This window comes from Rhipicephalus sanguineus, chromosome 1, assembly GCF_013339695.2.
Source record: "Rhipicephalus sanguineus isolate Rsan-2018 chromosome 1, BIME_Rsan_1.4, whole genome shotgun sequence".
NCBI lineage: Eukaryota > Metazoa > Arthropoda > Arachnida > Ixodida > Ixodidae > Rhipicephalus > Rhipicephalus sanguineus.
In genome coordinates, this window is record NC_051176.1 from 132,559,896 (window position 1) to 132,585,331 (window position 25,436).

At 41.9% G+C, this 25,436-nt stretch overlaps 2 protein-coding genes across 7 annotated transcripts in view; one reads left to right on the top strand and one right to left on the bottom strand.

Annotated features, from left to right (window-relative positions):
- Nucleotides 1-3,058, bottom strand: part of LOC119398389 (zinc finger CCHC domain-containing protein 7) — a 39,061-nt gene extending 36,003 nt beyond the window's left edge. Inside the window, exon 1 of the mRNA XM_037665348.2 lies at nucleotides 2,218-3,058. Coding sequence (XP_037521276.1) covers nucleotides 2,218-2,659 — 442 coding nt within the window. The 5' untranslated portion in view covers nucleotides 2,660-3,058. The remainder of the gene's footprint in view (nucleotides 1-2,217) is intronic.
- Nucleotides 3,059-3,295: 237 nt separating this feature from the next.
- Nucleotides 3,296-25,436, top strand: part of LOC119398353 (protein germ cell-less-like) — a 48,378-nt gene continuing 26,237 nt past the window's right edge. For all 6 annotated transcript variants that reach the window (XR_007416450.1, XR_007416451.1, XR_005184764.2 and 3 more), the window contains exons 1-8: nucleotides 3,296-3,551; nucleotides 4,251-4,374; nucleotides 8,469-8,565; nucleotides 16,482-16,579; nucleotides 16,707-16,753; nucleotides 18,336-18,473; nucleotides 21,377-21,461; nucleotides 22,955-23,042. Coding sequence is in view for 1 of the 6 variants with exons in the window: in XM_037665347.2 (XP_037521275.1) it covers nucleotides 3,427-3,551; nucleotides 4,251-4,374; nucleotides 8,469-8,565; nucleotides 16,482-16,579; nucleotides 16,707-16,753; nucleotides 18,336-18,473; nucleotides 21,377-21,461; nucleotides 22,955-23,042 (802 nt within the window). In the remaining 5 variants the exon portion in view is untranslated. The remainder of the gene's footprint in view (nucleotides 3,552-4,250; nucleotides 4,375-8,468; nucleotides 8,566-16,481; nucleotides 16,580-16,706; nucleotides 16,754-18,335; nucleotides 18,474-21,376; nucleotides 21,462-22,954; nucleotides 23,043-25,436) is intronic.

Below are 25,436 nucleotides of genomic sequence, written 5' to 3' on the forward strand. Positions count from 1 at the left end.
CAGTCTATGAGGATTAGTGAAAGAGTGCATTTGTATGCAATAAAGGATTGTAGCCTGCATTCTAGCGAGGTAGTCATCTGGTGGAGGGTAATGTCTCCATTCGTTTTTATATAGATTTGTGATATCATTATAAAAAACCAGTGTCACCAAGAAGTCACTGGCCTCAGCAACCAGCACCCTCGCATACCTCCGACTCCTTTACACATGGCATAAATCAATATTATGCTCTGTCTACTAATCAACCGGTTTCCTTCATTGAACAAGGCAATGATGAGTTTGGTGCCGTGGAATTTTAAAACGCGGCAGGTATTGGCACTCGTGGTTTCCTGGACCCATTTTTATACATGCCACTTCTGCCTATAATAATAATAATCGTTTATTTTCAATCAATACACATTGAAGGAGGCAGCAAGAACAAGAAGCAATAATCTGCCTGACTTGGTTTCTACCCTCTTCACAAAAGAAAAAAAAATGAAGAGAAGCAGTGGAAGTGGATGACAGACAAACAATATGGTAGAACCATACTGTTTGATAATACACTGACTATACAATGCATAAATGACACCGATACAATATAAATAGGTCAAGCATAGCCTTAGTCGCTTATAAATAATAAACTACAACAGCACCTACTGTGAATATATGTACTACTTGGTGTTATTCACAAGTAAGCGATCAACACATGGACATTTATTTCAGTAACACTGCAAGGCCCGAGCATCAGTGATTAATGTGCAAAGTTATAAGCCATTGCAGGTCTGACAATGTAATATGTAGAAAAGTAACTTCAGAATCAACTAATAAGTTTAATATGTTCAGTAATTGATATGTAACTATCTCATGGCCATAGCTAGTCCTTGTAAGCGGCAGCACCCAGTGTGGTTTACGACGATGCAGATAGGGCGATTCATATGGACACAGAGTGGCCAACATGGATAATGAGTACATCTATCTGATAAGATTTTAACAGCATCTAAGTATATAGCTTAAAGATATTGATAATTTCGAAATAAGTGTATAAGTTGTGAGTTGTATGCCCGTTCAGCAGGACTTTTCTGGAGAAATATTCTTTGTAGATTAGATTATGTTGTTGCATGCTATATTAACGTACGATACCATATGTAATGTACGAAAACCATGTGTAGAACTGTATGCCACCAACTTGAAGCCATGGAAGCAATCAGCGGCACAGAGCAAATGCTGAGGTGGGCAGAATCTCAAGGTAAAGCTGTACACACATCCATTCACACGGTAAGAAACTAAAGTGGACAAGCCCACCTGTTGAAGCATGAGGAGCAGACTGCTTCAACAGATGTCTCGGTTGACTTGTTCACCCATACTCTAGCCTCCTTGCTAACCTGACACTGGTTTCCCCATGTACAAAAAAGTCCGTTAAACTGATCAATCACCGGAGTTATACAACACTTCTCAAGAACGCAAGCTGGCACATGGATAGCATTTTGAACCCCTTGCAGTAAAGCGAACGATTATGTTACCAGAGGCACTAGTAAACAGCCTTTACATCAGCACATGCAAACCATTTGCGCCGCCTCACGGCCCACAGTGGTACCTTAGAGGCTATGGTGCTGCACTACAAAGCACATGGGCGTCCTTAGCAGTAAATCATTTCAATAGGGGCGACATGCAAAAACAGCTGTGTACTTAGATTTAGGTGCACATTAAGAACGCAGTCAAAATTAATCGGGAGTCCCAAGTATGGTCTGCCTCCTAATCTTATAGTGGTTTTGGCACATAATTAAACTCAGAATTTTTTTAAATGTCATACGAATGCTCTAACTGAATTATGAGCATTCTACTACACACACACACACACACAAGGGGTTTGTGTGTGTGTATGTGCATGCGCTTTGTTAAACCATTCATATTTCTGTAGCTGCACTTAACGTCAGAACATCGTTATAGAGTTCAATCATTTTGGTCATGACAGGGGCACACAACAGCAAGACAAACATGGGGGAAAAAGCGCGCTTTATACCAAAAGCGCGCTTTATCCTATTTGTACTAAAGAAGCCTTTTGTGTATTGAGCTTGACTGGGCATGTGAAACAATATATGTTTTAAAGCAATACAATCAGAATGGTGGGCAGCCAAATTAATACTTATAATAAGCCCTTAACTTCGACGCGTCCCGGTTTGTTGGTACTTTAGTAACAGCTACGACAAACAATAATTACTAGTGTCTAAAATTCGTGCTCACATTCGGCTCCTCTGCTTCTCGGCGTTTCCGTCACGTTGAGAGCAAGGTTCTGCTGACTGTCTTCGTCAAAGATTATGACCTCGTCGTCGTCGTCGCTGCTCAACACTATGACGTCGTGGCCCTGCGGCGTTGTGCTGGGTCCCGGTTCTTCGCAGGCAACTGCCGTTAATCGCCTCTTTTTCCTCTTTGGCCTCTTCGAGACGCATTTCAATTCTTCCGCGCTCACTGCACAGCCACCGGCATTACGTATTTTCGAAGTGACGACATCTAAGATCGTCACGTCGTCACTTTCGTCAGGGACAACAGCAGGTGATGCCTTCGGCGCTGCGCACTCTTCCCCGGTGCTGTAGTGCAGAGTAGCGTAGAGAAATGACTCGAGCTCGCTGTCCAGGTCGTCACTGTCCGACTCCCGATACGAATGACTGTCCTCGTCGTCCCACATCCTGCTAGCCACCAATTACAGCAGAGCAAGCTCTTCGAATCGGCTCCTCGTCCTTCAAGATGGCGTACTTCTTAACTCACCAGAAGGCAGTCCCCTGTGCATCCACTTGGCCAGGAAAACTATCGAGGCCAAAGATCGCCGACAACAACGCGTTCGAAACGTGTCTGACGTTTACCAATCGAACAACCACGTGCTTGTAATAGCAGCTGAAAACCAACGCCGCGAATTTCACATATTCTCCCAGTAATCATTTGTGCTAAGATCGAGCACCAGAAGTACCGCGAATGTCCGAACTTATTTTAGACTCGAAAAAGAGCAGAAAAATAAAGAAGAAATGCACGCGACACATGAAACGCCAGCGTTCATGAATGGATTTCGACTACATTTCGACATCGGCAAGCGACCAGGCTACTGTTGACTTGTGTGCGGTCAAAACAATCGCTAAAATGTACTCTTTAAAGACAAACAGTTGCAAATTCGCACTTAAAATACTTAATACACTGTAATTATTTGCAAGTTTTTGTATTATTGCAGGCATGATTTAATCAAATGTGCCTCGACGAGTAGCAGCGAAAGCGAAAGTGAAAAAAAAACCGTTTGTTTTGGAATGACGTACTCGCTCCTCCCACGCGAGCAAGTCAAGCAAGCTGTTTGAGGCAACCGCAGCTGATCGAGCTGTGCGGCAGCGAGGCACGTCCTGGGCAGCTTGATTGCCTCCGGTGTAGGGCCTTTTGTGTCCCGCGTAACGCCGGTATAACGCAATCACGATGGGAAACATCCTGCTAACGTCGCCTCTGAGCACAGCGGCGACGTCTTTCGCAAAACGAAAGCGGAAATCCATGGACGATGATTCCTCCGGACAAGACTCGGAGTGGGCCTCGGCGCCGAAAAGGTGTTGTCCTCCTCACTTCGTGTATAGCGGCATTCAAGTAACGTGCTTCTTGAAGAATGTTCCCGTCCTTGACACCCAGATGCATTGCGGCCCATTTTGAGTGTGCTGAAAGTTGTAAAGCACTAAAAAAAAAAAAGAAATGAGTGCACTTCCGCACAGATGGCACACATGCAACACTCTGTAGTAAAGACAGCGTCTCTTGTGTAGCACGGCGCCTGTCAAGACGTGTTTGGCCCGCGGGTACCGGATGGCACCGAATCGGCGCAGATAAACAAGTAGCAGTCGTCTGCGATCTTCGGATTATCCTCGTAGCGTTGCTTAAAGGGATGACCTGGTTGGCAGCTTCAGGTGGCGATCAGCGTCTCATGGGCGTTGCAGCTAGGAAGTGGTTCACTGTCCCCAATATCGAGAGAGGACGAGTTTTCTTCGCATGCGTGCGCCGCGTTTTTAAGTTTCTTTCGCAAGCCGTGACTGACACGGTTGGGCCGATTCTCTGCTTTGTGCTACTGCGTTTTGTTTGTTCTTGCTGTCCCTTTCGAAGGCCCGTAGCGATATGCCGATTCGGTGCCAGAGACGCTTGTGCGAGTGTCAGCGACGCTGCCGCTTGAAACCTATAGTAATGATGGGTTCGGTACAGCGACCTACAGGCCCCGTCAGTGGAATCCTAACACTCATCAGGCATGTGGCGCGTCCTCGCAGAAAGAAGCTCATGACGACGTCCCAGTACATCTACCGCACGCTGTTCCTGGAAGGCCAAAACAGCGACGTCACCATCGTGGCCTTGGGAATAGACTGGTGTCTCCACAAGGTCTACCTCTGTCAGGTACAGTGAGCTCTACCTGCGTTAAAAATCTCTTGTTGTAAGCAGTGTTCAGGCACGTAATTACGCATGTGCTCGAGTTTACTTTCGAGAAGTGTGGTAAATAACCCGGCCACGAAACCTCTATAAAACGTTTTATAGAGGCTTATATAGGTTTTAAACGTTTTAAAGACGTTTTATAGAGGTTTTGTGTTTCATGGGAAGGTACTAGTGCAAGATTAAACTGCTCATGTCAGCTGCTACTGGAACGAATTATATGGTTTAGGTTTGCATTGACGTTTCGTGGCCACCATCTTGGGGTACTAGAACGTCGAAAAGCTGTGTAAGCAAGGAACGTGACAGTATGACGGGTGCATCTTACACCGAGATCGCAGTGATAACAGCGATAATCTGCTGGCAAACTGCTACCCTAAATCGCAAGGTGGTGCATGCGAAAATGATGGCCAACTTTGGGTGCTGTGACGTCACGCGACATCGGTCTTATCGCTTAAGCGTGCACATAGTTTCGAAGCCTGGTGGAAAATGTCTGCCAACATCTTGTTATGTGCTGCATGGCACCTATGTGTCTCTCCATGAGTGCATTGCCCCAGCTTTGTGCTCAAGGTGTTGCGAGAGAGAGCAACTTGAACAATTCCGTTTATTTATTAGGATTATTTCGTGCACTGAAACATAAACTTTTTTGGGATTTCAAGATGAGGCTACATTCATTTGTTCTGCACTCTTTCTTTTATTCTGGTTCATTATGGTGGTATTTTGCTGAAAGTTGGGCTAGTTGGTTCTGCATTATGTGTCGAACCACAATAAAGTTCAATCTCACTCATGTCGAACCAGCTTGCGCAACTTTCAGATGCGTTTTTATGAGGCAATTAACATATTTTGCTGACATTATATTTTTCCACTTTGCATCTCTCGGACCTTCTTTATCTTTTTTATATAATTTAAAAACATTACACAGTCCAGTCGTTCTTAGATGTTATCTTTTTATGCAAATTCTGCTGGCATCTTTTATTGCCAACCCACTGTTTACAACACAAAGATCTTTGCAAGAAACTATATCAGGAACAAACAGTGCAAGAACAAGAAGGTTCCCATGAAACACAAAACCTCTGTAAAACGTTTTATAGAGGTTTCGTGTCTCGTGGGTTATGACAAGGATTGGAGAGACCAGTAATTTTACTGTGCATTGGATAACACTCTAAAATGTGTATATTATTTCGAGCTGTTGTTTTACCGTATACCAAATAGTGATCGAAAAGCTGAGCAAGTGTGCACTGCATGAAATTTTGGGACAGTCCGCATGTAGTATCTTCATGTTAACAAGTAGAACACTGAATTAGCCATGGCAGTGACTGAGAAACTGCTGCTACGAAGTATCGGTATTCGTAGAAAGCCCTTCAATATAGACATGAGTGTATTGTGTGCATATGCATGCATTAGTACATTACTACTGCAGCAAAATGTGAGCCTCTCTATAAAGTTACCTCATGTACTCATGTCACACTTACTGCCCAATTTTTAGTGTAAATTTCTTAAATGTTATTTTTAGATGTTTTATGTGTATATTCACATTCCTGTTCTGAAAGGTGGAATTTTTGCATGAAAGAAATGGTAAATAGGGCTTAGCCTTGTGAGAACCATGTCAAACCGTAACCACAGCTAGTTTTTTCTGTATTTTGTACTTGCTGTTCAAGTCATGCAGGTTGTCACACATTTTTGTAAGGTCACGCAGGTTGGGTTTCATTTGTAACAATAAAAGTAGTGTAAAAAAATTAGGGCAATGAGCAAAGTAAAGAGATTAAAAATGCAACTGCAAACTTGTATTTTACACACACAAAAAAAAATGATGCACGTCTACACAAAGTGCAGTTGTATTATAAGTCATCACCAGTTAACCTAGCAACAAAATCTTTCAAAGTTAGTATTGGTAGACTAATCTCCAACGTAAAAAAAAAGTTATTTTGTCTACACGATAGTGATGCCATTCCAGTGCCTTGCATGAAATATTGACAAATAATTGCTTCAGCTATTAGGTACATAAGTCTATATATTTAAAATTACTAAATAGCTTTATGAGAAAACATTTTTTTTTACATAGCCAATGACTTGTGAATGTAAATTATGAAGGGATATGCAACATGAATCCATCTAGCTGTATAATTTACTTGTTACAAAAAACAGCAGGAAGGGGAAGATGGAAGCTTGCGATGAAAAAAATCCGTAAAGAGGGGGTGGGTGCTCGAGCCGGCGTTTCGACAAGTGGACTTGTCTTCTTCAAGGCTGGAACTGATTTCCTTAGCGCTCGTGTGTGTATGCTTCGTGCCCTCTCCTCCACAAGGGAGAGGGGCAGGGCAACTGCGAGAGTGGGGGTGGGGGGGGGGGGGGGGGGGAAGAGGCCGCCATGACGAACCGGGTGAATCAGAAGGAAAGGAAAAAAAAACAAGAAAAAATGGGGGGGACGGTGTACGTTTCGCTGAATAATGATTGTCAGAGGAAGCACGTGCCACTTAACAATGGTAGGTTAGAAATTTTTAGAAGGGCCTAACTCTCATTGGTTTTCATTGTGTATGTACCATATCGAATGGATCCAAGAGCCCCCTTAGAAACGTTAATGCCTGCTGGCTGGAGTGTATTGAACTTGTGGATAAGGTATGACTCTATATTCTCTGTCTCTTGGGGTCCAGAAGTTTGACTCAAGTATGTAGTTTTAGATCGTCGAAGTTTTGACGTACTACATTAAAGGGCTGTGCCACTGCTTTCGGTAATTTCTTCACCGTGTCCGTGCGATGCCTGTTTAATCTAACATTAACAGGCTGTCCCGTTTTGCCAATGTACCGTTTGGCAAATGTAGATAATGTTTGAACTAGTACAGGTAAAACTATATTTTATATGATGGACGTAACCACTTCCGGTGCTTTTAACTATAATATCATCTTGCAAGTGTTTGCAAGTCTTGCATCTTGGACAAGATTATGTGGGCAAAATGAGGGTTTTATTTTGCATGCACTAACATGTCCTTAAAATTCCTATTGCGGCGATACACGACCTTTGGTACTTCGGGAAACACTTTTCTAAGGTGCTCGTTGCTTGCCAGTATTGGATAATACTTACGGAGGATATTATTTATGTTTAGGAGCGCATTTGAGTATTTGGTTGTAAATGCTGGCGGCTGGTTGGGCTGTGCTACGGGGTCCCTTTTAGCTAGTGATGATTTCCTATCTAGTTGACATGCTTCGTTGTAGACCTTGTTTAGAGCATCTTGCGGGTAATTTTTTTCAACTAATGTTTCCTTTAGGTTGCTCAAGTGGTGAACGTAGTCACCATCGTCGCTACAGATTCTTCTTATACGCCTCGCCTGTCCGACAAGTATCCCTTGTTTGCAGTGTCGCGGGTGATGACTAGTGTAACCTAGGTATTGCTGGCTGTCTGTTGGTTTTCTGTAAAGCGTCGTCCAATTTTCCTGTTTCAGTAAATACCGTCGTGTCTAGGCAGTTCATTTCATTGGAAGAATGGTGCATGGTAAATTTAATACTAGAGTGAAAATTCTTACAGTGGTCAATGAATAGTGTAGGCATCTATTATGCACTTCTTCCTCATCTCTGTATTATTGTAATCATCATCACGCATTTGCCTTTCATCATCATTGTTTTCGGGTGTGTGCTCTTGATCATCGTGGCCGTGGCGCTTGTTCACTCTCGACGTCGCGACCAAATAAACCTCGTTTCGACTGAGACGTCATACGTGGTGGAGGTGCGGTGGAGGTGTCAAAAGCAACACCATACATTTAGTGCACTTATGCCGTGTTCCCATATAATGAATATGTCGTCTATGTAATGGAGATGGGTGAAAGGCTTTACTGGACATGATTTCAACAGCTCTGATTCTAACTGTCCCATAAAAATGTTGGCGTATGTTGGCGCTAAAGGGGTTCCCATACTAGTGCTGAAAGTTTGCAGGTAGTAGGACAAATCAAATTCAAAATAATTTAGCATCTGGACTAATTTCAGTAACGAGAGGTAAACTTCATCATTATGTGTTGTGTGTAACACTGTGTGCATTATTAGTATTATTATTTATTTATTTATTTTTTATCATCACAGTCTCCATATTTTGCAAGCATGTTTTGCGGGGATTGGAAAGAGAAAGAAGAAGGTATCGTGGAGGTAGGAATTGAAGATCCACGGATTACATGTGATGGTGAGTACATTGCATTGCTATCCTTAGTTCACTAGCACTGGTGCCTATTTGGTAGTACTTTATAATGACAGAGGCGTGAGCAGAAGTATTTGATAGCCTCGGGCATACAGCCTGGTAAAGTGGTGTTTCTTGAGAAAGCATCAGGTAGATGTGTAAAATGTCACTTGTAGTTCTGGATGTCACTTTCATTGAATGAAAATTGCATTTTGTGTTCCGGGGAGGGGCTGCAGTTCTAGCGCTCCTATGTGATTTTTCTGGTGCTGATGTGACGTCACCAAAAGCAAGGAAAATGGACACAGTGCTGCTCGAAAATGAATTATATTTCGGAAAGTGACACTTGCAAAAGGGCAGGTAAAGGTGATTTGAAATTTATTTGATGAACTTGTGTCAGCTGAAGTACAACAATATTTATTCAGCGATGCCGTTAGTGGAAAGGGCCCTTGTCATTTTAAGTATGCTGCTTTCAGCCAAGCTTGATTTATGATATGTCATTGTGTGTCCCAAGATCACCTGGCAGTCATGATTACATTTTGATATATTGGTACATGTTTCATTCACAATCTTATAAGAATGATGCATCTTCTAAAAGTGGCCTCCTAAATCATATGATATACTGAGATTGCATTAGGCACAAGGGCTGGAATTAAAATTGGCAGCAGAGAGAAAATTAAACTATGCGAGCACTTAACCTTGCAATATCCAAGCATACATGTGCATGCTTGTCAAGGCTTAGGAATCAAAGCTTCTGCAGAGAGAGATGTTTGTGGAAACATTTATACATTTGTCACTGATGATTAGTACATATTTAAGTAACATTGTCTGAGAAGCTAACTTTCCTTCTAGTTGATAACACTAGAATTATTAAAGTTCAGTATTTTTACTTTCAAAACTGTCTTTTTAATGTTGCTTATATATTCTTTTGTGACATGACTTATAGCAGCGAAATGCAGAGAAAATTAGTAAGTTATATCTTCAAAATTTTGTGTCAGTACTCCTTTAATCTGATGTTCAGTCATGCACACTGTGGAACTCTTAAAGGGACACTAAAGAGCAAAACGATTTTTCTCGCATTAGTAAAGTAGTCTTCCACGATACCAAAAACACCACGCTTGCTGCGAGAAGACGCTTAATAAGCGAGAAAACGCGCAAAAAGAAAATACAGGTGGCGACGCCACCTTGGAATTCCCGCACCATTTGCCGTGACGTCACATATTTTTGATGGCGCCTGCTTGGGCCTACGTAGTTCCTAATCGGGTAAATCGAAGTACATTGTCCTCTGAGGGGGCCAGAGACTTGGCATAACGAGTTTGTGGAAATTTAGTCGAGCCAGTGGCGCCAAAATACGTTAAATGCTCTTTGAAACCTTTTATGTCACGAATTACAAAGTTCGGATCGAAATTTAAAAATGAAACTTTGAGCTTGGTTTTCTCGTCTAATAATAAACCTATGGTGGTGAAATAAACTACACAAGAGTTCTCCGAGCACATTTTATCAATCTAAACCAATTCATTGTTTCTGTTTAGTGTCCCTTTAACAAGGTGCATACAGCTGCTGTCAGACCTATCCAGAACAGTGATGACACATCTGTAGCTGCTGTAAGGTACAAGCATAAAAACATTGAAACCTTCGGATGGAAGACTCATTAATAGGGTTGCCACCTTTTCCCGAATAAAAAAACCGCCCCTTCGACGAGTGTGGGGATGGGATGGGCTAACAGGAGATTACAGTAATGTTGAGCAACAGACGCTGTGCCAAGTCTTCGGCATGCAGTGCCATTTAATGTAACATCGCTTTCCTTGAGCCAAATAAACTTCATGTACAAACGAAAACAGCACACTGAGCTAACCAACTAGCCTAATTGCTGGCATAAAAATACCCGTGATTGGAATAGCACTTTGCTTATTGCTTCGAATGTGCTGCACTGAAAAGGAACCGCAATACTTCGTCCATAAAATGCTTTTCTTTGCGCCTGAATCCAACAGGACAGTGGCATTATAGACACAAACGAACGTTAAGACCTATACAATCCATACGCCACAAAAATGGTGGATATTCATGTGTACATACACGCGCAATAATATGCTGTATTCCAATGATCGCGGCACTTGAAGAGATCTTAAAAAGTGGTTGACTAGTGTAAGAGTTTTGGTGATTGATGATAAATATTTACCGTCGTAGTTGTTGAACTGATGCTTTTAAAACACCCCAGAAAATAAATAATTGCGATATTATGATAAAAAAAATGCCAATGGGGGCTGGTGCAGACCGGCAACCGGCCAGCTATCTAAAAAACCAGCCGGGCGGGTCTAAAACCGGACAGGTGGCAACTCTACTCATTAAGCTAGCATCTTGTTGCACCCCAACCTGCAGTTTCCCATACACACTGCAGGAAAAGCGAAACGGAGCTTGAGGTGTAATTTTATCAAAGGGGCCCTGCAACTAGGGTTGCCACCTGTCCGGTTTTAGACCAGCCCGGCCACTTTTTTAGATAGCGGGCCGGTTGCCAGTCCACACCTAAGACCGACCGCCATTGGCCGGTTTTTTTGTCATAATATCGCAATTATTTATTGTCTGGGGTGTTTTAAAAGCATCAGTTCAACAAGTACGACAGTAAATATTTGTCAATCGCCAAAACTCTTACGCTATTAGTCAACCACTTTTTTAAGATCCCTTCGAGTGTAGCTGTTATTGAAATAGAGCATATTATTATGCCTGTATGTGTATATGAATATCCAGTATTTTTGTGGCATATGCACTGTATACATATAAAGTTTAAACGTTCGTTTGTGTCTATAATGTCACTGGCCTGGTGGATTCAGACACAAAGAAGAGCTTTTTATGGACAAAGTATGTGCAGTTCCTTTTCAGTGCAGCACATTCAGAGCAATAACCAAAACCTTACTTAGTACAAGTGTCATTCCAATCACGTGTATTTTTATGCCTATTTAGCTCGAGCAGGCTATTTAGCTCGAGCAGTGTTCTATTTTTGTGTACATGTACAGTCGCGCTCAATATGACTTTCAACACGGGAGCGCATGGCCTCACGAGTTCAAAGATTCCGCATGGCTTCAATATGTATTCATTTCAGCAACTAAATGAGATTTTCTTATTTGGGTTCATCCCCGAGTGAGAGAACAGCGTTTAGTTATGGAAATAAGGGCAAGTGGAAGCCATGCGCACTCTTTGAACTCGTGAGACCATGCGCTCCCGTGTTGCAAGTCATATTGAGTGCGACTATACATTAGGTTTAATTCGCTCAAGGAAAGCAACATTATATTAAATGACACTGCATGCAAAAGACTTAACATGGCGTCTGTTGTTCAACATTAATTTAATATCCTGTTACCCCCATCCCTTTCTCGAAGGGCCACTTTTTTTTTTGTTTTTTTGGGGGGGAAAAGGTGGCAACCCTACCAGCAACTTTTCTAAGTTATCATAGAATGTCTTTACTTTTGGACTCTGTTGCCCCACAGATCTCCTGCCCCCAAATTTTTTAAATCGGTCAAGTGTAAGTGGAGTTATCGCATGACCAAGCGCTTTCTCTCTCTTCATTCCTCGCCACGAGCATGCTGGAAGCTACACAGGGAGGGATGGTATGAGGGTGATGCGCCACCTAAAAGTTATGTTGCCACATGTCATGGCGCTCAGCATTTTTTTATTCACTTTTCTTTTAACATGTTGGTTTCTGCTACTGGTTCAAATGTGCACAGTGCCAGCACGGGGCCTCCGAGATTGCCATAAATAAGCATGCTGTTCATGAAATTGGCCAATAACTGTTGTGCTCACTTGCTGCATTATTGGATCCACTTGCTGCATAGCTGGTGACAACATTGCGAAGGAGGGAGGAAGCAATTTTTGACACAAAATTATAAATACTTGCTGCATGTAGTGAAACAATATTTGGCTAAACGTTTAATAGAGCCTTGACTTAAGATAGGCAATGTTTTCCGGCTATGTTAAAAAGGTGTTGCAGGGCCCCTTTGAGTATTGTTACGATGACTGTACATTTTGCACACACTTTTTAACTGATGAAGAGTGTAATGCAGGAGTTTTTAATGCTAGGATGGTCATCGTTTTCTATGCCAATATTAGGACATTACAGAAAGTTGTCAAGTAGATCCAGTGCTGCATTGCCAAGTTAAAAGGTGCATCTCCGCTCATTAACGAGGTCATAGCAATAGCTATGATCCTTAGTATGAAGTAGAAGACAGTTTTTATATCTATTTATAGAAACTTTACATTTTGTTACAGCAAGATTTGACATGCTTGCCAATGAGATCACAGCAACAGCTGTGATCTTCAATATGGATGGTTTTTTTATATCATCCATACATAGAAAACTTACACTTTCTTAAAGGGACCCTGAAACGTTTTTTAACAGCAAAGCTGTTTAGCAAATCATTCCTTAAGGAAGTCCGGTGAACCAAAAAACTATCATCATCATGAACGGGTATGTGCCACAGAAATTGGGTAAATCCCACTACTCACCACTGGCCCACTAAAAATGAAACAGTTAGCCCAATAAATAGCTGCAAAGCGACGGTGGCCCTGAAATGATGGAAGGCCTACGCCAACAACGACGTGCCCATAGATCTATGAGAGGTGCGAACGCTTGGTTTCAGTGCGAGGTTCTGTCTCTGCAGTTTGGACATCCATGTCGTGTCTCTGATTTGCTGTGGTTTAACTCGAACCTCTCTGCGCTGAGAATCAACATAGAAACAACCTAGCATTGCCTAGCAACGACCTAGAAGCAACCTAGAAACAACCTGCATCACCTAGCTAAGGCCTAGAAACAACCTAGAAGCAACCAGATTAGTCTTCAGAATCGTCCAGTTTCGCTGTTTCAAGCCTTGTGCGGCTTAGTGCAAGCTTTGCCAATTTTTTTTCGATTGCCTTCTATAGCACAGGAGTTTGTGTATTATAGAATACTAACATGAACACAAAAAAATTACAAAAATTTGTGCACAGGGACTGAAGTTATTACAATAGACTCGTTAAACGAAACCTGAAGAGACCTGGAAAATATGTTCCATTTAACAGGAGTTCCATTTACTGAGAGATCAACAGGTTTGCAGAATTCAAGTGCGAGACCAATCATATTAGAGGCAGTTGTTCCGTTTAAGCAGCAATTCCGTTAAAAAGATTTCCATTTACTGAGAGTTTACTGTTCGATACTCGAGCGTAGGACGAAAGAAAACATTTCCTTTTCCACTTCGCCCTCCCAGCGACATTGCTGGTTGCTTACAATAAATACACACCTTCTACAGAGATGTACTGCGAGCCTCATCTCATGGTAGCCTTCACACATTATCTTTCCACCACCCTTTTTGACAGTGTTGTTACCATGGCCACAATGAGCCACATGTGTCAGCAGACGCTCCCGTGGTTTGTCATGTAGTGCACAGTCGAAACAATGAGTCTGGAAGACCTGACAGGCCTCAAGCGTGAGCTCTTACAACTGAGCAACGCTCTGCGTGTCATGCTGCAGTGTATGAGGACAAGCTGTTACAAAATCAAATGGCATAGTTCAGCCACGCGTGCACTCGGCAAGCACACTTAACGGGTAGGTGCTCTTTGTTTGTTCAATGGACCAAGCCACATCAGCCATCATTCATGGCTTGTTGGTAGCCAGTGAAAAGAAGTGTCTTGAGTTTTGTGGTTGCTGGTGCATCTAGAAACTGCAAATCAATAGTGCACTGTAGTCTGTGCACGTAGATGATTACACGGTAATCGCAGTAGAACACAGTGCAGCGAGAGGCCATGCAAGAGATTACGTGCAATGTACGACTACTGCCAACACCGATGCAAAATGCACAAAAGCTTTACCCTGTGATCATGGATGAAACATATGACCAGCGGCCATCCAAACTGTTGCACAGTGCAGGTAGTGTTGTGTTACAATTATTTTCAAAATATGATATTCAAAAGCAGAAAGTATCTTGTATCTGGTATCTCATAAATAGTAAATAGTGTTTCTTTTATACTAGCACACAATACAGTAGTGTGACTTAGTCGGGACAATAAAATTAATGAAAGCCAGCCGATAATGAAGCCAATGAAGGTATAGGGAGCATTAATTGTACTGTTTTAAGTGTATTGTAATAATAGTGATACAGATGTGAAGAAAGTAAAGTGGACGAAAAGACAACTTGCCACTGGCAGGCACGGAACCTGCGACCTTTGGATTACGTACCCGATGCTCTTACCAACTAAGCTACAGCGGCGGTCGTCCCGTCGTCCACTTATCGGGTATTTATGTGTGTGCAAACCCTGGGAGTATTAGCCAGCGCCGCTCTCAGCCAATCCACACTCGCCGTCATGGCTGTCGCATGTAACATACAAATGTTACATGCGACTTGTCGCGTCAAGCCACTCAGAACCCACAATCACTAGCATCCCTGTCACATGTACCAAGCATCACTTTCACTGTCGAAAACTGCCATTGTGTGTTGCTATAGTCGCAGCAGAAGGTGGTTTCTCTGGTCATATAAAATTATAACTACATTGTTTTCGGTGCTCCTACTTGGGCTATAATATCACCGCATTCCACAATATCAGGAATAGTGATAATGACAACGTGCTTAATTTTGTCACAGGGTCTAAGGCCTTTAAAACAAGATTTTAACTGTCAAGATTTCTGTGGGACTTTTAAGGGAAATTAAAATAATTTGGTTTGTTACATTGTATAAACGATTTCATTATAAGGAGGTATGATTTTAATTAGGGGTGTGCGAATATTCGAAATTTCGAATATTTTTCGAATAGTGTTTACTATTCGATTCGATTCGCACTGAAATTTTACTATTCGAACTATTCGAACTTCCCAAAGACAAATGCAGTCAACGTCCGATTAAAAGTGACCCCTTCAGATTTTCAATATGCTTCACCTCATTACACTCTCGTATTGCGGCAAAGCTGCCTTTCAAACTCCGTTACGGTCGAACTTAGCCAAGAGACAAAGTTCGGTTGGAAGTGGTCCCTAGATTTTCAATATGCTTCACCTCATCACACCCCCGTATTGCGGCAAAACTGCCTTTCAAGCTCCGTTACGGTCGAACTTAGGCAAGAGACAGTCAACGTCTGATTAGAAGTGCTCCCTAGATTTTCAATATGCTTCACCTCATCACACCCCTGTATTGCGGCAAAGCTGCCTTTCAAACTCCGCTACGGTCGCAAATGTATTAACTCAAGAAAACGCTGGTTCCAATATGGAGATGAAAGATTTGGCAGAGTTGGGGGCTCAATTACTGCTGTTTTGGACCTGAAATTTGGGCAGGAAGTCCGAGAAATCAGACGCCAAAGCTTTTTAGCATCCAAAATTTCAGATGTTCTTATATATCGACGTCTACGAGGCAGATTTGGAACTCCGGACTTGAAGGGAGCACACCCTTGTCTGCCACACCAGTTGGCCTTCCACAGAAGTTGAGAGAGGAGGAGAGGCTGAGGAAATGGCATTTTTGCCCATCACGTGTAAAGTGTTGTCGGCAACACTTTGGTTGCACCAAATCATCTACATAAATAGAATTCGGCCTCTACATTGCCTCATTCTTGATAAGAAAGACAACTATGAAATATGACCCCACCAGCGCTTCATCAACCTAGTGAAAAGAAACACTTTCATGTTGCTATCTCACAAGAACATACTTAGGGATTCTCTGCAACTTTTTCTGTAATTTCACTTCGAATTATTCGAAAAATGTTTGAGAAATATTCGAAAATTATTCGAAATTATTCTAAATTATTTGATTCGATTCACACTCAATATTTATTATTCGAATTCGCTTCGCACCCAAAATTTTGCTATTCGCACAGCTCTAATTTTTTGTAATACTTTTTCTTCATGTGACATGCTTTTCACTATTATTGAAATGGCAATTGAACAATGACGTTATGCTAATTTCTCTTTGTCATTGCAGCCCTAAAGATTGTTTTTGGCTCACTGTACCTGGATGAAATTGTCATCGAGCCAGGCGATGTCATCCCAGTGCTGGCAACGGCAACATTGTTTCAACTGGTATATGCCGTTTCTCTTGGCATGTTCTCAACTTTTTAAAAGTGGGCTGTGCACTTGCGTTGTATGATTGTTTATTTCTTGTGTCATTTAAGTGATGACCTTGAAGACTTTTTTTTTTTTGTTCTAGGATGAGCTCATCCAGCTGTGTTCTGAAATAATGGAAGAAACAATCAAGTAAGCTCTGTCACTTACCTAACTATGTTGCTTCAGAGGCTGTGAGCACTGTCAAACTTGACAAGGCATGATGGGTAGCTCTTGAATGAATGCGAAATAAAGTTTTATCTATTGCATATGATATAGTGGAATTTGTCTTTTTAGATGAATAAATTGAATGCGGAAACATTGCTTGCAAGGTAAATCATGGTATTTAATTGAATTCATAAAATTTCACCAACGGACTTTAGAAATTATAGTGCTAGGGCACATGTAGAAAATGTGTTATCAAAGACAGGCAGTAATGAAATGATGCTCACGGACAAATTTTAAGGCTCGAATTTGTAAAATGCATTAGCATTCTAGTTACTATGCTCCTAAAAGAGCTTCTATCATGCAGTGTACAAAAAAAAGCATGTAAAAACACCGACATAGTTCATAGGGAGCCAAGGAAGGTAGCCAAGAAAAAGGGAAAATGAAAGCGGAATAAAAGTTTGCAGAATGGTGCATAACTTACCTATACGACAGAGTATGCAAATTACATTTGCAATAATATCTTTGCTATAGTATTTGCTATAATAACACAGTGAGAGACTTGAGTTTATGCTTTCCAAAACTAATTCAGTAGGTGTAGCTTTCACCATACTTGATTGTAATGTGGATTCAGTTTATGGCCATAAATGAAAAATGTGGTTTTCGCAACTGCGACATGCACCCTGATTTCCATGTCTTTGAAGGTTGTAACTTATAAGTAATTGTTACGCACGAGTTTTTCAGGTTAAGCAAGACAGTAATGGTTATGCGTTCTCACTTAGCAAAAAAATGAGGAAACCTTCTCCTTTTGGGAAAATGGGGGCAAGTGAAGGTTGGCATGTGCGAGCCTGACCTACTGTTTTTTTTCTTTCTTCCTTTATATCACATTGCGCAATGCTCCCTCCTAACTTTTTCCTTCCTCCATGCCGAGAATTGGACTTTCACCCACGTGCTTAGCAGCACAACACTTCTCTTGCTACAGGAAACAATGACGGTCATGTGTGAAACAATGAAATGCAACGTTGGAAGACAACAATGAAATGCACCAACTTGAAATGACAAGTGACTTCGATAAAAGAACAGATTGCCATATCAGATATGGCTGACCGTCAACAAGCCCAGAATCGAGAGAGCATAGCTATTGGAAAATGGCGCATGCAAATACATGTGTGACCGGCGCACCTTCGAGGGCCTGTTTGTGTACACCTGCGTTTCTCTACACTCGCTGGCGCCGGGTTTTTCGCCAATTATGCTACCGCCACCACCGAAATCTGTAACTCACAGAAGCTTTGCTTAAAATTTATCAGATCCAAGCAGCCACAGTAGACTGGGCATCACTTGACATAACTAGCAGAGACTTCTTTATCACTTCCAAAAGCTTAGCACATCTGGTTTTGAATGAACAGCTAACTGGCATAACTTCCAATTTCTGTCACTTTTAAAGACATTGTATTTTTTTTTGTGCCATGATTTCTGAACGTTTGTTACTAAGAATTATTGAAGTTGTGTATTTGTATGTATACCATTCTGAGTGTTCTCTTAAAAATTCATTTCTCTTCTTTTGCTACAGGCTGGACACTGTTATTTCATATTACGAAGTTGCTGAACAGTATGCACTGACACGCCTGAAGCAGAAATGCTTTGAATGGCTGGAACGCAATCTCACGTTCCTTGTCAATGAGGATGCCAAAACTCTCCGGCAGATTCCGTAAGTCTCACACATTTGAAAACGGCATACTAGAAAAAGATTGCTGGTAAAAAAAAAAAAGATTTGTTTAGAAAATCATAGATAGCGACTGTTACTGTAATCTAACATTCAAACACTTCAGTGGGCTGCTTGCTTTCCTTTTAAAAAGAATATGTTTAAAGCTGTATAGTTGTTGCAGTGGGGACGTTTAGGTAGCTGTTGTGTCACTGTGTAATTCCATAGAGGTCAGGATCATTAACCAATGTATCTGTAACAGTGCTGGAGATCTACTTTTGGGGAAAGGGAGGGGCAGGAGGAAAGGAATGCTCACTTTCCCAACTGTTCTTCTGCAACACCTAAACATTATACACCCTGATGCACTCGCATGACAGCAGCTGCCATAAAGCCCAGCTATTTACTTACTTGCACGGCAATGTTGTGTAGCCATATCTTCAATGCAGCCACGTTTGACCACCACATGTAACCCACTTTCTCTCATTACGGAAGAAAAAATTTGCATCCACCTGTTTGTAGCATGAAGGTACAAGGAAATCCATATTTATTTTTCTGGATGGATTTCTCAGAAAGTGAAGATTCCTAACGGATAAATTCATCCTGGTCCACGTATGCACGTGTGTACTCTTTGTATCATTGATGGAAGTCCAACCACCAACAAAGAGATCTAAAAAAGCCATATAAAAGCTGTCCACCTTTAAAAGGGGAAGATTTAATTCTGTGAAAGTCCCGCCATAATATGAGGATTTTTTTTTTCATATGTTTGCTTGTAAAATTTACCTTGCATATAATTGTCAGGTAGCACAGTAATTCAACACATTTATGGGTTTAAATGTTCTTAGAGCTTATATTACGCATTTTGACTTATAAAGAAAACTGTCCCTTGGTTGGGTTATATGCAGACAATTTTTACAATTTTTTCCTTTCGTGGCCTCAGAGTTGCTGCTTACACTGATATTTGGGCCCATAATATATGTGGGCTCTGTTATCTTTAAAAAACAACCTTTGTACATGATACCGAATGCCAGACATTCCCTCATTTCTAAACACGAAATATATAGGTTGTATAGTCTACATAGTAAAAAAAAGAAAGCTTATTTGCAACTCGCACATAAGACACCATTCCGGTGTGCAGTCAAGTAATGAACTTGTAAATAAAGAAAAAAACTGGAAGGTGGTCTTATTTGGTGTCTGTTCTGTTGTAAGTAACGAAACATGAGGCCAGCATGTCACTATAATAGGTTGCACTGTTTATTTGTTTTCATTACTTCAAAGACCCCCAACGAAGTGGCTTTACATGCATGATGGGCACAGTTATTTGTAGAAGATGCTTTCTGTGGACTTGTTTGAAATCGGTCAGTGATGGAGTTAGCACAGCATCATTGGGGTGGGATTATTCCAATCCATTGAAGTCCTCACAAAGAAAATGATCACCAGTGTGCAGAAGAATGTACTGTATTAGGGTGTAATGTTATTGAGATAACCAGAAGAATTGTGGGCTGGTGTATGGCAGATAAAACTTATGAAAAAGATGGCATGATAAAACTTATGATTAATATGCATAATAAAACTTGGGAAAAAGACTCAGACAAGCCGCTTTGCAGTCCAACCACATTGCAGATGCAAATTCTAATATGTACTATAGCACCACACATTTTTATTGGATGAAAACATGGTGAAAGTGTTGTAATACAATAATTTGTTTGGACTAAACTGAAGATTTTAGAAGCTGGCTAGAGGTTAAAGTATACCGTAAAATTCCGAGCAAGCCATCCCCCACTTGAGCAGATCGAAATTACGTGCAAAGTTGGGGGGTGTGCTTTCACGGAACGGCACCAAAATTCAAGATGGGGGCAGCAAAGTTTTCTCACTGGAAAAAAACGGAAGGAATATGCACTTCCTCAAAAGTCTTCTCGCTCTCGTTTGTGGCACGACGCATTACGATGGCTCACAAACACAAGAAGAAACACAAAGAAACCGTGATAAGATGCGGGAAGCGTGGCAAGGAAGAACCTCAGATGATAAGCCAACGCAACAGCTGATAAGCAACAAGCAACAGAAACAGATGTCGAAGGCCTTACTTTTGCTGGCTACTCGTCATAGGTACCATCTTGGAAGTCGTCATGGGTGTCGTGCGCTAAGTTCATGTGCGATCATTATGCTTTTTTTTTTTACGACAGATTTCAGGTGCAGGCACTTAGAGATCGGGCTGCACAGCAGCATTGGAACTATTGGGGTACGGGGAGGGGGGGGGGGGGGCTTTGCCAGAACAGCGTGTGAAATTGCAATTAGCAGTGAAATTGGAGGGGGTGCTTGCTCGGAATTTTACGGTATTTATTGAACAGTGCAAAAGTATTGCACAAAAGTTAGAAACTTCATGAGCTTTCTTGGGAACTAGTGCTTCGGTGTGGTAACCATGGCTTCTCTGCTCAGTATCATTCTCAGAATAGTAGCCACTTGCGTTTTTCTTTCTGTAGACTCGGAACTAATGTGTCCATCACCACTATTGAACCAGAAACAGATATTTGATGTCATGTAGACAGTTGTGGACTTCTAGGTTGAGTATGTACTACAAATCGAATACCAACCTGTGTTCAAAGGCTCAGATGGTTACACACTCAAACTTTTAGTTGCTGCCAGCGCTCACTTCATAACATCACACACATTGTGTTGTAAACTCCTGAAGAGTTGTCTAGTTTTATTGTTTGCATTTTATTTGTTATGTTTATTCATTATGACTATGCAGAATTCTGAGGGCTAGCTACAGTACTGCACCAGTTGGGTGAAACTCATTTGCTACATGCGTTACTTGCTGTCGTGCGCTTTTGTGCTTCGGTGTGTTACCACTGTTGCCTACAGCGATGGTGACTTTTTTTGATATACAAGTAGTAAGCAATGTTCCATTGCAGACCTGGCCTTATGGAGCAGCTGGTCAAATCACCTGCGCTAGTTGTCGTGCAGACAGAGTTTTCACTCTACCTTATGGTCACAGCTGTAAGTTTTGCTTTTATTTTTTTATCATGCATGTGTGTGGCTATGGTTCTCTCTTCCTCCTCTTTTCTTTTCTTTGCTTGCTGGTGCATAGCTTGCAGTATATAAAGTTAATATCAAGAGTTTTTTTTTTTTTTTTTGGCATACATCACAGCTTTCCATAGAATCTTTTATAGTTTCCTTTTAAAGTACTACCGTATTTACTCGATTCTACCGCGCCCTCGATTGTAACGCGCACCCGTTTTCCCCGACAAAAAAAAAAAAAGTGAAACATCGATTGTAACGCGCACCCATTTTTCGCGAGAGAAAAGAACAAAAAAAAGTCCGTAGGAGTCAATCTTCGCACATTCCGAAGAACAAGTATTTGGGTTTTAAAGAACTAAAGTTTCAAAAACTAAAACACAAAGTCAAACAGCGGACCTTGCCGCTAAACTGTAACCACTACGGTGGCGATACGAGTCGCGTAATGGATCAGTCCTCGTCGCTGTCGGACAACTCCTTGTCGCTGTAAACGCTCTTCGATTTCGAAAAACCGGCCCTGATTTAGTCCACTGAAACCTTTTCGTGAAGCTTTGCCGTAAAAAATCTTCTGCTTCTGTTTGCGCCAGTCTCGCACGCACGTTTCGGGAACTCCGAACGACCGCGATGCGGCCCGATTTCCGTCTGTCTCTGCATATGTAATAACTTTTATTTTAAATGCGGCATCGCGGTGCACTCGTCGAGTATTTGGAGTCGGCACTTCCATGCAGTCGATGCGAACGCAGAACGGGACGACGAACTGCTAAGCACACGTACGAACTGAAACAATGGCAGAAATGGCCGAGGCGCGTAGGAGGTGGCCGTCTTGAAATGCCGATGGCAATATAATAACCGAGATTTTTTTTTTTTTCGGTACTCGATTCTGACGTGCATGCGATTTTTGGACTCGTTTTACCGAAAAAAAGGTGCGCGTTAGATTCGAGTAAATACGGTAATACCCTAATTGTTTGGTGCCATTTCAAGCTGTTTCCTCAACGCAGTGCAAGAGGTTGCATCCAAGACTGAAGTTAGGTTTATGAACACAGTGTAGCAAAATACTGAATTTTTCCAGCTCCGGAAAAATTCAGTACCCATCGTTACCCATCTGTTGAATCACAGGAAGTGACAGTGCAAGATTATTTACCTGAAGTGCGAATCTCCAGTTTTGCATGTCAATTTTAGTTGGGGTTACATGATTCTGCAGTTTTGATGAGCATTTCATTTGATAAATAAATTAGTCTTTTCAGTGCAATGGCATAAGACAGTGTAGCTCTTCATTCAGCAGTTCACACTGCTCTCTCCTCCTCTCTCTGTGTGTGCATGCATGTGTGTGTGTGTTTTTGTGTGTAGAGAGAGCCTAAATTTACTGTTTGATGACTTTGTTTAAATTTGAATGGCGCACTGTTGCATGGCATCACAAAGATTAACAGAATTCATTAGGTGCATGTGACTTGAACTCGGTCTGCATTTTATTGCAGTGGACATTTTTGAGAGAGCACCCTTCTTGGGAAGGTGACCTGAAAGAGTGTGCACTAGAAGCACACAAATACTTTAAGGAGAGATCAGGTGAGTGCCTTAGCTTTTCTTTGTGTGTGTGTGTGTGTGTGTGTGTGTGTGTGTGTGCGTGCGTGCGTGCGTGCGTGCGTGCGTGCGTGCGTGCGTGCGTGTGTGTGTGTGTGTGTGTGTGTGTGTGTGTGTGTGTGTGTGTGTGTGTGTGTGTGTGTGTGTGTGTGTGTGTGTCTCTAAATCGGGGAAAAGGTTACTTTCAGGCAGTGTACATCTTCTGAAGCAGTCTCTGAGCAGTATTCTACGAAATATGAGCAGCTGCATTGTGAATATATTTTTCAAAAAATAGGCATTTCTGATGCTGAAACTCAAAAACCCTAAAAATCCACAATGTAATTGTTAAAAACTAGCACATCTTTAAATAAACATGATGCCCATGTCCTTGTGCCTATGGTGCATCGAAAATTTTTGGGGCTGTAGTTTGGGATTTCATCATGACTGTGGGAAATTAGACTTATTATCTGATAATTGTAATATGGAAAACAAGTTTCAAAACACAGGAAAATTTGCACAGTAGGCAGGGAATATTTCAATACCTACTGGTCACCTTACATTGCACTTTCTTCTTCTCAGTGTCCACAAACAAGCTCTTTTGAAAGCTAAAGAAGGAAAGTACAGCTTGGCCATCTTGACATTTGCAAGGAAATATCCGAGAAATGTCAATTGCTTGAGGCATGTTTTTTATATTAGCGCACTCATCGGCAATTATTTCTGTGTGTCGTCTTTGTTCTCATATCTGTCCTCAACGGCCATTTTGGTAGCTTCTGCTATGAGGTCGTGTGCAGCTCGCAAATCACCATCTGGTCATTTGCAGTCCCAATGTCTTGTGAAGAAATGTCAGAACTTTAGTTCCCCATTCTGGGATATCAAGCGTAGTTTGAGGATCCTTGCTGAAATAGTAATCAAATCTAGAGGAAGTAATGGGTGCCTGCATGTCTTGGACTGTGTGGCTCAGGGGTATTCACACTGGTGCTGCTGTGCAGAACATTCACCTTGGGGCAGTGCGAGATGCACTTTTAAAACTGGAGATACGTTTGGAAAGGTTGACATTGGTATTCTTTTTAGGAAAGTTAGCTAGGGTGACAATAGGCAATCAGATGAAGGTGTATGGGGTGTTCAGTGTCAGCCTAGCTAATGTCCCTCAAGATGAAAACACATGAAGATACTGTCCATCCTGTTTGTGATAATACTGGAAGTCATATTTTTTTTTCATAGAGCACTTGATAACCATCAGCAATACTGCTACAAAAAAAATGCTGTTATCTTTTGCATTCATTTGGTTGTGTCTAACATAGGAATGAGCCCCTCAAAAAATTCCCCTTGTTTCGTTCAACTCGTGTTAAGTATAAAAAATAAAACCGTTAATGTAATGCAAAATGAAAAGAAATGCTACCCTTGTTCAAGGAATCACAATACAGGAAAGAGTTCACTCATCATTTTCGCCTGAGGAGGAGCTTTCTTTGGACAGTATTCTTTGAACACTTGTGGAGATGTTGTTCGCCTGATCACCAAATGCACCTGCAACAGTGTTTCTGACACTGGCTCAGTGCCAAGAGCACTGTCAGCAATATACATTGAAGAGTCAAATGCCGACACAGTTTTGCGAGAGCCGGATGCAGTTGAACCCGGATATATCGAACCTGAAGGGGATTACGAAAAAGTTCTATGTATAGGTAATTCGATATATAATATATTTTATATATCGAAAATATATTCAATGGGCTTTTACAACTGTGCGATATACACAATAATTCGTTATATGTACATGGGTTTGATATATGCAGGTTCAACTGTACAGTAAAACCTCGTTAATTCGAAGGCCTCGGGACCGAGAAAAATATCCCAATTAAGCGGGATTCCCAATTATCCGAAACAACGCGAAATCAAAGAAATCAGCCAGAAAACGTGATGTACGGAAGTCACACCTTTATTGTGGCAAGTCAGCCTACTTGGAGAAAAATTCCTCCATGCGTGACTGACGCGTTCGGTAGTTCCCAGCACTGAAAGTCATATTTTCCAGCCTGTCAATGAGGCGCAGCATCTCAGCCTCGCCGCCGTTGCACTCGACGAAGCTGCGCACAACACTCAAGGCATCGATGACATCCGCCAAAGGGGGTGCTCGGGAGGGCTCGTCATCGCTGTCAACATTAGAGGCCGAATCGGTCAATCTCGCAGCTATCTCGCTGTCGATGTCGGCGTAACACGTCTGCACTGTGCACTCGACATTTGCGTACTCGGAGAATCCGATTGGAGTGCACTCCTCGTCCGCGTGCAAAGCCTCATATCGAGCACAGAGAGTCTCCCCTTCTTCATCAAACGGGCAAGTGACAGCGGTGACAGCAAACTCAGCGGAGGTTGCCTCTTCTCGTTTTCGACGCCGTCGACTTGCTGGCC